The 15,666-nt window shown below is 33.0% G+C and overlaps 1 protein-coding gene across 1 annotated transcript in view; it reads right to left on the bottom strand.

The window, feature by feature from the left end:
* The window catches only part of LOC306843302 (AT-rich interactive domain-containing protein 3B-like), a gene marked incomplete at its 3' end in the record, with an annotated part of 46,993 nt that overhangs the window by 17,384 nt on the left and 13,943 nt on the right, over positions 1-15,666 (bottom strand). Inside the window, exons 3-4 of the mRNA XM_079374694.1 lie at positions 2,288-2,362; positions 1,393-1,465 (exon numbers count right to left, since the gene is read on the bottom strand). Of these exons, the coding sequence (XP_079230820.1) occupies positions 1,393-1,465; positions 2,288-2,362 (148 nt within the window). The remainder of the gene's footprint in view (positions 1-1,392; positions 1,466-2,287; positions 2,363-15,666) is intronic.

Here is a 15,666-nt window from a genome sequence, read left to right as displayed (position 1 = left end):
TTTGCAACATGCAATACATCCCCAAACAGCTGTCAATATCAAACAAAAATATTATATTTCATTCAAAGTGTTTTTTTTTTATCACTGATTGTAAACTACATAATCATTAGAGATGGACCAGTCAGAAGTAGTTATTTGTGTAAATGCAATGCAGAACTAGAAAGCAAAATATTGGCCTTTTTTGGCATCACATGTCCCTTTAGGGGCTCCGTAGAGCACTACTAATCCAGATTGGGAAATCTGAAAAAGTGTGTATCTGGATCAGGGTCATCCAATCCAATTTTGCTTTGAAAAACCAGCACAAAAGTAAGATTGGTTAGCTGATCCTGGACAGCAAAACATGGGATCATTCTGATCCACAACTGGCCCCTGGAGACACAGCAGGGCTCTCTAGAATAATTAGTTATTGTGAGGATTGGCTTAACGAACACTAATGCAAATGTTTCTCACACACAGCCAAGCACTGTGTTTATTGTGATTAAAGTGTTTCAGGAGGTCAGAAAGAGAAAGAATAGAGAAGAGAAAGTGATCATATGATTTTTAAATCATATGTTTTAAAGAAGTCTCTTCTGTTCACCAAGGCTGCATTTATTTGATGAAAAATACAGTAAAAACAGAAAAACATTAAATATCATTACACTTTAAAATAGCTGTTTTCTATGTGAATATGTGTTAAACTGTAATTTATTTCTGTGATCTGCAGCTGTATTTTCAGCATCATTACTGCAGTCTTCAGTGTCACATGATCTTCAGATATCATAATAATATACTGATTTACTGCTCAACAAACATTTCTGATTATTATCAATGTTGAACACAGTTGTGCTGCACAATATTTTTGTGGAAACTGTGATGCATTTTATTTTTCAGGATTCACAGATGAATAGAAAGTTCAAAAGAACAGCATTTATTTGAAACAGAAATCTTTTGCTACATTATGAATGTCTTTACTGGCACTTTTGATCAATTTAATGCATTGTGGCTGAATAAATGTATTTTTCTCTTTCAAAATGTTTCTTTCCATGATTCTGATTCTGTTTCATGCTGATATGAAGCACTGTTGAGTGTCATTTTGTGTTTAAACACTTTGTGTCCTTCACGTGTGAACTTGCCACAGGTCAATCCCCTGACGGGCCCCTCAACATTCAGCATAAATAAACACACATCCAGATCTTCAGGTTTCAGTCCAGACATGAAGCATCAATCACACGGGCTTTACACTAACAAAACACACACACACACACACGTTCTTAAGACATACATGTGTGCACATGCTCAAGAATACACACACACACACACACACACACACACGATCACAACAGATCCTGAGAGTGAATAAACTCACTCCACTATCAGACTGAAATCATGTGCAGTCAGATGAATCTCTCTCACCTCGTTTCTGCATGAAGGTGAAAAGGTCATCCAGAAACTCCTTCCTGTGCGGGTCACTATCCAGCTCATATAACTATCAGACACAAATCAACCTTATTACACAAAATCATCTTCATACACACCCATCAGACATCCATGCCAGAATCAGTTCAATTAACATTTAAAACACCTTTACTTTGAAACAAGTTTCACTCATAAATTACAAGTAAATTTCACAAATAATTACAAATGAGCAACACATTAAACATGAAATTTTAGTAGAAAGACTGAAATAGTATTTTCACACAAAACACAAATAAATAATCTGCTTTATTTACAACTGAAAAATTATTTTTTACAGTGTTGACATACAGATTGAAGTAAATTACACAATAATAAAGTTAATCTAAACTGCACCTTTACATTAAATTAATGAATTAAACCGGTCCATTAATACACAAATCAAACAAATATCTGGTCTAGGATTCACTTTGAGACAACTTTTATGCAGAAATTGCTAATAAATTTTACAAATATTTACAAAAAAAAAAAAACCCAGCAAGCAACTTCTTGAAATAAATGTGAAACTTTTAAGTAGAAAAACTGAAAAATTATTTTTTTGTGAAATATACATTAATCTCTGTTTTATTTCAATATTCAAGATTTGTTTTTTATTCGTCTCATACACAATTATACAGAGTATAACCAGCAGTGAAATGCAAGTAATTTCTATTTTAATTTATTAAAATAATAAATTAATGCTAATAAAATAATGCTATTTTAAATTTATTAAAATAGCAGTTTCTCGAAAATAATTGTTATATTTACAACTTTGAATTTTTTTAAAAATAATTTTTACAGTGCACACAAACAGATATACAAATAATGTATAACAAATAATAACAAAAAAACTGACCTTGGCGAAATCTCTGGACGCTTCCCCTCTTCCACGAGCAACATCCACATCATCCGGCCAGGATACACCGCCGTTCTGCGCACACACACACACACACGCGCACACACACACACACACACACACACACACACACACGTGTCAGTTCACAGGAAATAGTAAATAAGGTTGTGTGTCTTCCTCCTGTAACACTCTTCCTCCCCAGGGCTCGCTACATTTCTAAATCCCTGGTATCCCTTCGGGCAGGTACTCTTCAGATTTTGGTAGCCCAAAAATGTATTTAACAAGCCCAAATAAAAGAAAGACCATAAATGTCAATCAAAAACATTTTCAATACACAAATATAAACGATTATCAAGGAAAGAGTTTTATTTTATTATTTACAAGATATCTGCAGAATTCTTAATCTATTTAAGGCAATTTGAAAAATTATTTCTTATACCATTTAATGCATTTAAATCTAAGGCCTTAAACTCTTTAGTTTAGTTGTATCAAATTTAAGGACCCGTGGGAGCAATGTTCCTCTCATTTTATTTCTTGCTGAGCAAAACTTCTCTCTATCGGTCAGACATCTCTGTCTCCTGAGCAAAAGCATTCTTTACACCAGACCTGTACAGCACACAACAAAGTGTGTAACGTTTAACTTTAATGAGCTATTTATATTTGATTTAGCCCTTGATGTGACTAAATGATCATTTTAGGTTAAAGAGAAAACATGTTTACTGAACAATACCCTGCAGTTCAAAAGATTGGATCAATTATGTTTTTTAAAGAAGTTTCTTACGCTCATCAAGGCTGCATCTATTTGATAAAAAATACTGAATATTATTTCACAAAATAATATTGTGAAATATTATTGCAATTTAAAATAAATGTTTTCTATTTTAATATACTTTAAAATGTAATTAATTCCTGTGAAGCAAAGCAGTATTTTCAGAGTCACATGATCCTTTAGAAGTCATATATATTATATTATTATACTATTATATTATACTGTATTTTTGGGGACAAATAGAGATTTTGTGTTACAATATAAACTATTCAAAAGTTTGGGGTCAGAAATTTGTTTCTTTCTTTTTTAAAGATACTTTAAAAAGGTTTAAAGTAAGTTAAATAAGCTTTATTCAGCAAGGATGTGATAAATGGATAAAATTGATAGTAAAGACTTCTATTGTTAGAAAATATTTCTATTTTGAATAAATGCTGTTCTTTTAAACTTTTTATTAATCAAAGAATCAAAGAAAAAAGTAACAGGTTCCAAAACAATATGAATCAGCACAACAGTTTCAACTCTGATAATAAATCAGTATATTAGAATGATTTCTGAAGATCATGTGACACTGAAGACTGCAGTAATGATGCTGAAAATACAGCTGCAGATCACAGCAATACATTACACTTTAACACATATTCACATAGAAAACCAATATTAGAAATTGCAATAATATTTCACTATATCACTGTTTTTTCTGTATTTTTGAAATGAATACAGCCTTGATGAGCAAGAGACTCAAAAACAAGGTCAATTATTACCAGGTTTATAATATAGCCCTAACATAATATATTATCAAAACAAACTATTTAAACTGATAGAATAGAATAGAATAGAATAGAAACTGAAGCCAAACTTAAGCTGAGATCTGTAAGTCTGAGGGTCATCGGCTCCTGTGCAAATTCAGTCCATGCGGCTCCATACACAACACACAGGGGTCAAGGAGGCCATTGCTACAGAGAGCAAAGGATCATGGGAGAATGGACTGTCTGTCTGACAAATGCAGTTCAAGCAGAACTCAATGAAACTGCTCAAATAATGAGTGTTTCCAGACAGGTTTCCCAACACTCTCACTGTGCTGCAGTACTATAATCATAATAAAACTAGAGTTGCTCAAATCTCATATCACATCACAAAAGCATTTATTTTCAATAAAAATGAAGGGAATAATCAAAAAGTTGAAAATAAAGTATCGGGTAGGGTTAGGGGGGGCTTTATTGTCCCAATAAGGTAGCATCCATTTAATAATTTGAATTAAATCTATAATTTACACCCAATATGTTATACTGTTTTATAATGTACTACAATACTGAGGTGCAGATAATTGCCACTATTTGCAAAAAGTAGTATAAATAGCAGAAAATCCTGCTATTTTAACAGTTTAAATAGAATCTATAGCTATTTGCCATATATATATAACTTATTTTATTTCAGCAAAATTTTACATTTTTGTCTAGCTAAAAGGAAAGTAACTGAATGACAAAATTGCTAAAACTTTAAAATGAAAACAGAAAATAAAATTAATTAATAATTTAGATTAAACTAGAAAAGTCTAAAACAACACTGGTTGGTGCTCACTGATGCAGGACATTCAGATGTTACCCAGTTACTGGATGTTTTCATCTCTGCTTCACTATTATATAAAATCATCAGCCATTAAACTAAAAACCATTACGAGGAAGAAGATTCAAGCAAAAGCAAACCAATAAAAGCTCTAAATCATAAAAGCAGGACAAATGCATGCTTTCGTACTGCTTCTTGACAGCTGTATTGTTTCTCGAGTCGGTCTAAATCTGTTAGCAGGTTTACAGTAAGCGGCAGGTTAATCACGTTACCTCGGGGCGTGAGAGGATCGCTGACGGCTAAATAAGTCACAAATAACTCTGATCTCTGATGCTCGGACATGTTTTACTGGGTCACAGAGAGAGCGAGACGGGCTCCTCTGAGATCACAAACCACTAAACAAAAGAAAACCACACATCTGCTTCAGACCGGTTCAGAATCAGAGGGAGTGTCTGCGTCTCAAATATCAGATGAATCTCTGAAATCCAGACAAACTCGCTCCGCACACAAATACAGCCTGTGTGTACACTACTGTCATCATCTGTGATAACCACAGATAACCTGACCGCACTATTGAAAACACATGAAAATAAAATGCTTTAATGTATTATTTGATATACAATATTTATAAATATAATATATACATTTATAATTATTAACAACATAAATATATATATAAATAAATATATATATACACATTTAATTATAATTCAATTATTTAATTCATAATTTATACATTTAGTTATTCAATTTATTAATCATTAATTTTATTTTCAAATTGCTAAAACAGTTTATAATGCTTATACAGGTTACTTGTACACATTTGCACAAGCTAAAACATGGACATGGACTCTGTATTATGACTATTTCACACTTGTTAGAATAATAGTAAAGTGATAAACTCTGAAATCTCATCAAAAGAGGTCTGGAAATGCTGATCAAATCATATAAAAACTCTCTTATACTACCAGTCAAACGTTTTTGGGCCGTAAGAATTTTTATGTTTTTTAAACACTCTTCTGCTCACCAAGCCTGCATTTTTTTAATCCAAAATACAGCAAAAGCAGTAATATTATTTAAAACAGCTGTTTTCTGTGTGAATATCTGTTAAATGTATTTCTGTGATGTGCAGCTGTATTTTCAGCATCATTACTCCAGTCTTCAGTGTCACATGATCTTCAGAAATCATAATAATATACTGCTCAATATGTGCTGCTCAAAAAACATTTCTGATTATTATTATAATCAATATTTAAAACAAATACATTTTTTTTTCAGGATTCTTTGATGAATAAAAAAGATCCAAACATCAGCATTTATCTGAAATAAACCTCTTTTGTAACATTATACACTATACCATTCAAAAGCATGCAGTCAGTATAATTAAATCATTATATGTTTATTATTAAATTATGAAATTATAGAAATTAATACTTTTCTTTAGCAAGGATGCATTAAATTGATCAAAAGTGACAATAAAGACATTTATAATGTTACAAAAGATTTCTATTTCAGCTAAATCTTGTTCTTCTGAACTTTCTATTCATCACAGAAGCTTGAAAAATTATGCTCAGCAGTTTTCAACAATAATAATAATAATAATAATAATAATAATAATAATAATAATAAATGTTTTTGAGCAGCAAATCAGAATATTAGACTGAATCATGTGACACTGAAGACTGGAGTAATGATACAGCTTTGATCACGGAAATTAATTACAGTTTAACAGATATTCAAATATAAAGCAGTTATTTTAAATAGTAAAAATATTTCACAATATTACTGCTTTTGATGTATTTTGGATCAAATAAATGCAGGCTTGGTGAGCAGAAGAGACTTCTTTAAAAAAACATTAAAAACTTTGTGCATCTCAGCTTCTTTGTCTAGAAAAATAAATTAATGCTAGTTTTATAATTAATTTCACAAGAAAGTGCAATTTTAATATGTCTACAACACTAATGCGAAGCATATAAAAAGAAGCAGAAACAGTTTTTAATTCAGTCACATGTGTCCAAACATTTCACTGCAAGAAACATTGACTCGAGCAGTGCAACTTCTGTTCATGTCGAGACAGCGCTTGCAACATCAACATCATGGGTTCGATTCCCAGGAAATGCATGAACTGCAAAAAATCTGCCTTGAATGCAATGCAAGTTTCCTAGGATCAAAGCGTCTCCCAAATGCATTAAGGTCAATGTAAATGTAGAGGTTTAGAGTAGAAAAGAGAGTGCAGGTTTGAGTAGAGAAGTGTGTAACCCGAAGTCTTAAACACAGAATGACTCAAACAGCCCTGATCGAACCCAACAAACTACTCGACCAGACCAGACCAGCAGCATTTGTTCAGCTGATCCTCTTTACCAGCGCAACACATTCCACAAACCCTCCCCCAACTCACACACACACACACACACACACAAAAAGGTAAACTTATTTCATTTCAGCTATCTATTAAGGTAAAATTTCTCAAGTTTTTAAACCTATATGCACTAAAATAAACAATAAAATAAAAACTGTAAAGACATAAGAAAAAAACTAAAAACACAATTAATAAAACATTAAATTTAAAACCAAAACTTTAAACTGATTCAAAATGTTAATTAAAAACTAGAATAATATCTCCACAATACCAAAATAGCACTCGATAATCCATTAAAGTAAAAGAAAAGAATTGCAACTAGATTTTCATGTTCCTGTAGTTCAAACAGTAGATCACAGCACTCGCAACTTCCAGGTCATGGGTTTGATTCCCAGGGAATGCATGAAGGCAATGTGAGTTGCATTGGACAAAAGCATCTGCCAAATGCAAAAATTTAATATTGTCTAATTTTTACTCATTACTGATGCTCAAACAGCGGAGAGAAACATCACCAAATCACTAAAATTAAAGGTTCCAAAAGGTGCTTTTCCCAGCAATGCCATAGCAGAACCATTCTGAGTTCCCAAAAATCATTCGAGAGCATTTGTTCTTGGTGTAAAGTACATTTTAGTAATCTTAAGAACCTTTTCCACTATAAAGAACCATGTGCAATGGAAAGATTCCATGGATGTTAACGGTTCTTCACAGAAGCTCAGAAGCCAATAAAGAACCTTTAGTTTATACACATATACACACACACATACATACATACATATATATATATATATATATATATATATATGTGCTTTATACAATACAGATTGCATCAAAGCAGCTTTACAGTATTAAACAGGAAAATAGAGTGTTGATAAAACAAGAGGATGATGCAAACACTCAATTTTCCAGTTAAAGTCAGTTCATCATTGATTCAGTGTTTTAAGAGCACGCAATAGAAAAACAAATGACATTTTGTATCTGACAGGCTGTAAAGCCTTCCTGTTATTCTAGTTTAAGATTCAGGCTAAATATACCCTTCATATCTGACCTCTTCAGAGTAGTTAACTGATAATGCACTCGTCTCAGAGTGTCTCATGCTGTGAAATGCATCACTCATTCGTGCACATGATCACTGAAATCCTTTTCACAAGAACCAAAAAAAAACAACATTTATCAGCCATTTCACCATCAGCGGCTGAACAGGTTCCTGTAGTGAAAGAGTCAAACGTGAAGTCCAATCATCAAACCGCAAGATACTCATTCAGATGTTTAATCGATAGCAGCAGTGCTTGCGTTACACGTCTGCCTAAACGGCCCTTCGGGGGAAACGCACGTTTGTCCGTGTCCATTGTTCTCCTGAATTTGCATCGACTCGTCCATGAATCTCTGAATCTCTCGTGGAACGCTCAACATGAGCGTATCATGCAAATAATGCCTCGATGCAACCAGCACTTCCAAAAAGGCCTGATCTGATGATGTGATGCATGAAAATAATACAGAGTAAAATATTAAAATTGACTAGATTCCAAATGGAATTATTCAATGCATCATGGAATTGATGTTTCTGCAAAAAAGGCATCTTAGAAGGCATTAACATATTGACTGATGTTTAGGCTTTATGTAATGCATTACACAGGCTTTCTGCAGGTTTGATGAGGGATAAGCCTTTCTTAAGAGCTTTTTAAGACCAAGTAAAGAAAATTTAAGGAATAAACGAAAGGAAACCTGTAATCTCTGTAAATGTACAATGATGCACAATGAGTTGTATGAGCAAAACTTTAAAGTTGGGAAATATGCAACTTCCAACGGATCTACAGGACTTTAAATAATAATAATAGTAAAAAAAACGTAAGAATATGGAAATAACTATTACTTCCGATCACACTGCAAAGAAAAGATGTTCTTCCACAGTACTTTTTGCCTTGTTTTTTTAGTGCAAATGTCTAAAGATTCTTAAAATCAACATAAATCTACTGAAGAAGAAGAATGACAAAATAAGAAGTCTTCTTTTATGAGAAAGCGATCAAAATTAAGTTTATGGTTTATGACTAAACAAGAACAAATATCTGCCAATGAGCACAGAAAAATCAACTTAATTAAAAGGGAAAACATCTTTTCATTCCAACTTTAATGACAGATATTTGCTCTTGTTTGTATATATATATATATATATATATATATATATATATATATATATATATATATATATATATATATATATATATATATATATATGTGTGTGTGTGTGTGTGTGTGTGTGTGTGTGTGTGTGTGTGTGTGTGTGTGTGTGTGTGTGTGTGTGTGTGTCTTGACTTAAGGAAGATTAGGTATTTGTACTGGAAGATATTCATTTTTTGCCATGCATGCAACTTTTTTTTTAAAGAATTTGATAAAATTAAGACTCTCAGCTCTGATTTAAAGAAGTGTTTAAGGGCCTTAAATTGTGGAAGGGCAAATAATAACTTTAAGACATCTTTAAGAAACCCTGTTTTTAAATGCCGCCTACTGTATAGGGAGCTCACTACGTTTTAGAACAGAGCCTATGACAGAGTTGAAAAAACACAATAAATCCATAAAAAAAAAAACAACAGAAGAAAGAAAGACTCCCCCTTTGTGTCTTGACGTCGTCTTTTAAGTTCAGAGGAAGTGGGCTGCAGTGTGCGCTGCGGAAGCAGGTTGGAACGCAGCCCGTTTTCTGCCAAAATCTGACGAATGCATTTCAGAAAATCAGCCGCGCTTTTGACTCCACACTGCCTTGAATGAGCTAATAACCACTGCTTATTAATTGCATCTAACCCTGCTATTACAGAGCTAAATCAAAGCTGAATATCAATTAGAGAACTGTAAATGTGGTTTACTCGATATCTCGGAGCGAGGGAGAGCCGGCCAGACGGATTTGATTTTCTAAACGCATCTAATTTGACAAAGAGATCACACCAACCCAACCCTGAAATCAAATAAGCTAAACACAATTGATAAAGCAAATGAGGGTGTACTCATTTCCATCCAGTAAAACAGGACAAGCCCCAAATTTGCATAACTAGTATTGAAACGTGATCCATTTGTGGCCAGCTGTTTGTGGCCGTCACCGAGCCTTCGGTTATTTCTGGTGAGGAGACTGTTGATTTCACGACACAAACGGCACGCGGTGAAACACCAGAAGCACTTCAGGTGATTCAACACAAGACCAACGACACGAGAAGAGGTTCGTCCTGATTGTGTCTGAAAACAACCAACAAACTTGCACTTTTAAAGACTGGAGCCAAGAATCTTCCGACGAAATGAATGAGTTTTCTAGTACAGTGAAACTTATATACAGTAAACTAACTAAATAAAAAGACATCATATAAAGCTTGCTATGATGGATCCATTTACACGCCAATTCTAGGAATCAACATATATTAGATTTACTACACAATGTCTCCAATAAAATAAAAAAACCCTGATACTTGACAAAAAAAAAAAACAATACAGAAAAACTCATTAATATACTGTAAAAAAAATTTTTTTTTAATTTTAATGTATTAATTGTTTATTTAATTGCAAGTATTTTTATATATGAATCACATTACAATATATATGCACATTATAATGTATTGATTTATTAAATTATTATTAAAATTAATATGCATATTTTATTTATTCATTTGAAGTCTGTTTAATACTACAGGGCCGTTGAATGCTTGAATCTGATTGGCTGACGAACCTTCTAAGGTGTGCAATTATTTTCAGGAAAACGCACGGTGAACAGTTCCAGGCAGCTCTTGACCACATTGCATGACCATATCACTTCACCAAACGATTTCAGTTATTTCAAAAGTCTTTTAGCTTACAACAGCAAAATAACCAAAAGCCACAACGACACTGGCCAAACACATAAATATAGTGAGCAATAGGATAAAAACGACAGATCATTTCCATGTTTTGCCACAAAAGTACATTTTATTATGTACGGAAATCACATACTCTGTCTCTCCCGCTCTCTGTCCCTTAAAATTGTAATTTTAAGTTATTTTACTCTAACTAATAACTTAGTTATTAACTGTATTAGTCTGCTACCAACGGCTCAAGCTTCTGTTGTAGGTCTAAAGTCAAGTTTTGGAATTAGCAACGGAGGCGTTGGATGAGATGCGGAAGAAATTAATCCTACTCTCAATAGCATTTTAAGTAGAAAAACCGGACGAATCCCTTGAAATATATCATCTGATCAATGTCTTGAGGGGCGGTAACCGTAGTATAAGCAGAATAATTGACTTCGGTCCATTGAATTATTAAAATATAATGCACCCAAGGTGTAACGGCCATGACGCAAATGATTTTTTAAGACATCAACAGTCGTCAATTATTCCTTACATACATCAACCTGAGACATGATAAAAAGAGTTCAGTTCACAACATTATGATATATACATTTTTTTATTTTTTTAATATATATATATATATATATATATATATATATATATATATATATATATATATATATATATATATATATATATATATATATATATATATATATATATATTTATTATGTGTGTGTAATATATATATATATATATATATATATATATATATATATATATATATATATATATATATATATATATATATATATATATATATATATATACACATATACACACATACACACATACACAATACACACATACACACACAGAACAGAGTAACTTGAAAAAGTAATATTAAAAATAATAAATTATAAAATAAATTATTAATAATTACATTTATATACATACACATTATTGTGTCTATTTATCTATATATAAATGCAAATAAATTGTTAGGTGTTTTTATAACACTATTTGGTTTCTGTCTTATATAAAACAGTGAATTTGGCAATTAAAGAAGTTTGAAAGCGGAATGGAAATCACTTGTTTTGTCTGTTAAGATTCTGTCTGTTCATTTTAATATGTGTTTGCGTTATCTGTAGTCGATCTGCTAGTGCTTTCGTTTGATTGAATTCGGAGTCTATTGAGCGACGGCTCATATGACATCTGCTGCACTGTCATGGCAAAACCTTGAGCAAACATATGCAGAATAAGAGCGATCGCATGATTGGACTTTAAAGCTCCTCCACTGGTGTGCGTCACATATGCATTGCTCTTATTTGCCTGTTAAATTGTTGTTCAAAGCTCAACATTCAAACATCAACCCACGCATGTTCAACAATGAGGACGAGAGAGACCACCGATACCTGGAGAACCTGCTGATCCTGATCCAGTCAATCAGACGCTGCATTTAATGAAATCTCACATACAACTTCACTAAGAAAGTATATTGCAAAATAACATCTTGGAACTCTGACTTTCATAAACTTGCAATGCAGAGAAGAAATTGTGAGATAATAACCTTAATGCAATAAATATTTTTTTTTTTACTCCGTGGCAGAAACAAAATAGTCAGAACTGATTTAAATACCACAATTTAGACTTTTTTTAAAAAGAGAAAATCAAATAAATAAATTAATAAATATATATATAAATTGTGAAAAAAAATAAAAAATAATAATATATATATATTTTTCTTTTTCTTTTCAAACTTCAATAATTGCAGCAAACAACTCACTGAATACTTCAACAAGAAACACAGAAAACCAAACTAGCTCTTATTACGAGCATGAAGTAATGAAATGAGAAATTAAATCATTAAATGAGACGATCTCACATATAAGTTCACTGAGAAAATCTCTAGCAGCCTTCAAGCTCTTTTAACATCCTACTTTTGAGTTTACGAGCCATAATCAAATGAATTTAGCTCTAAAAATAAATATATTGAGCGATTTGAAATCTCACATGAAGTTTTTTTAGTGCCAGCGCCAGTAAAACCAAATGAAGAGCAAATGATGCACATTAGATATGCAATAGAGGCTGTGTGTATTTTATCATTGTCACGCTGCCTTCGGAGTAATGAAGTGAAGCATTTAATGGAAATCTTGGCTGTTACGCTTCATGTACAATATTCAAAACAAACAAAACTCGATTCTTCCGCAAATCCACAAATTAAGAAGTCTGGCCTCAAAGAATCGCAGATAATGATGACTTTACAGTGGCCTTGAATGCAGCATTACACCTGCTAACTACAGCGTTTAACAGGATTGTTAAAGCAGCTAAAGCATCTGTCTGGGTTTGGGAAGGATACTTTGGCAGGACTGGGCTCTTGGCGCTTACATCACGAGCGAGAGAGTGAAATCAAACCCTCCGCTCCGTCTGTGGCTGTGTGCCAGCGGCTCTTTCTTCCACTGATCTGGACCAGAGCCAAACCAACAATCACTGCGGCTCGTTCACAATCTGCTCAATCACTGACACCCAAAAACACCCACGGCTCAGCGCACAACTCAATATTTCATCTGCTTTAATAGACTTTAATACACTAATAAGCCTGTCGCAATAATCAATATATCGACTTACCACACAATATATGTACATGACCTCAATAATTTATATATTGCCCATTATATGTACATAACAATGAATGTCACCATGTTTTTTGCATTCCACTAGCACCCGTGTCTTTTGCAGCTTCTGATGCATAACGACGTGGTGCTAGTTCAGATTTAAAAAGTGCTTCTCCAAAAAATATTTCATCTGCAGATATGGCCTTGTTTAGGGATCTGACGGACATGCTATATTAATTCAGAGAGAAAAGGCGGCCAGGGAAAAATCTGTAGATGGAAAAATTTCTTTGTGCATTTTTCTTTTTTCTACTCGTTACTTTGGACATTTTGTGAGAAATTGTTTATTTACTATTTATGACATTTTTTTAAGGTATCTAATATTTTGATAATTTCCGTGTTCTAAATATTCTTAAGAATTGAACGTTTTCAACTATTTGAAAATCTGGAATCTGAGGGAGCAAAAAAAATCTAAATATTGAGAAAATCACCTTTAAAGTTGTTGAAATGAAGTTCTTAGCAATGCATATTACTAATCAAAAATTATGTTTTGATATATTTACAGTAGGAAATTTACTAAATATCTTCATGGAACATGACCTTTATTAATATCCAAGATTAGAATGAGTGTTTCTTCATCAGGTTTGTAGAAATGTGTCTCTGCATCAGTGTCTCAGCAATGGATGCTCTGCAGTGAATGGGTGCCGTCAGAATGAGAGTCCAAACAGCTGATAAAAACATCACAATCCAGACCACACAACAAATCAATCAAGACGTTTTTAACTAAAATCCATAATCCATAATAATGCTTCCTCCAGTGAAAAAGTGCATCTCTTGTTCTCCTCTCACATCAAAATCCAGCCACATATTTGTTTAGATCTGTTTTGTCTTGTAAACGGTGCTTGATCTGTGCAGATTTCTCTCCTGATTCAGACCAGAACACTTTTTCAGTGTTATTATGGATTATAGACTATGTATTTTAGTTAAAAATGTCTTAATGATGGATTTGTTTCTTTTGTCTTCTCCAGATGTTAACTGATGGACTGGAGTGGTGTGGATTATTGTGGTGTTTTTATCAGCTGTTTGGACTCTCATTCTGACGGCACCCATTCACTGCAGAGCATCCATTGCTGAGACACTGATGCAGAGACACATTTCTACAAACCTGATGAAGAAACAAACTCAGCTACATCTTGGGTGGCCTGAGGGTGAGCACATTTTCAAATAATATTCATTTTTGGCCAAGCTATTCCTTTAAGGCAAGCATCTGTACTGCTCATACTAGAGAGCACAATATCAGATCATCAGCTCCGTTGCAGTTGTGCAGGTGCTGGCAGTGTGTTTCACTCATGCAAACCACAATTTTCTTCAGAAAAATCTAGATTATATACAAATCTAGTTTATGATGTTTTCTGTTCCTACACTCCAAAGGTTTTCTGTCACTCATTCAGTCATAGTCACGTTCAAGTCGGCACAAGGCCAGACCTGCCGTCTGCATTCTCTTCCGGGAAAGAAACGTCTGCGGGGTCAAGCTGAGATCACAGGCAGGTTTCTGCACATCTGAGTATAATCCGAGTGTAATTCTGTCTCCTCATGATTTGACGGACGGAAAAACACAAATCAACATACTGTGAATTACAGTAGTTTCAGTATGACTAGCTGCTTCTGAGCAGCAAACTAAATCTTTACATTTTCAGCATGAAAAAATACATGCACCCCCATGTCTATACGGTCTATTGGTTTAATAGCGATTAACTGAAAATTAATGGGGTTCTGGGACAAAAATGCCACCAAAATGAACAACAAAAAAAAAATGCAAAGCAGCACAATTAAACTAAATCTATTACGGTTGATGCGATTAAAGTGAAAGTGTTGATTGCAGGATTATATTTAATTTATAATATTAATAACAGATCACAAATGTTTCTATTTTATGAATGCAATGCAATCAGATGCATTTAGATTAGTTATTAGTCAATTAATAAATAGTTCTTAGCTTTTTAAGTATAGGTAGAATATGACTTGCTGTTTATGTTATTAATCAACATTATTACATTTAATACAATATCAAAGGCAATAATCAACGATATTAATCTTTGTCATGAAATTGCAGCCTTAACCTGTCATGAGTTCCTTAATTTATATACTTCATGTAGGCTATATTTGCATGATGCAAGTTGCTGTTGATAAAACTGTATTAATAAGAGTCTATAATATTCTGATTGAAGTGAATTACCAAATTTAGGTATTTGACAAAAGTCAACATTGATATATTAAAT

The sequence above is a fragment of the Barbus barbus genome, assembly GCF_936440315.1.
Source record: "Barbus barbus genome assembly, chromosome: 23".
NCBI lineage: Eukaryota > Metazoa > Chordata > Actinopteri > Cypriniformes > Cyprinidae > Barbus > Barbus barbus.
This window is presented reverse-complemented; position numbering and strand designations above follow the sequence as displayed.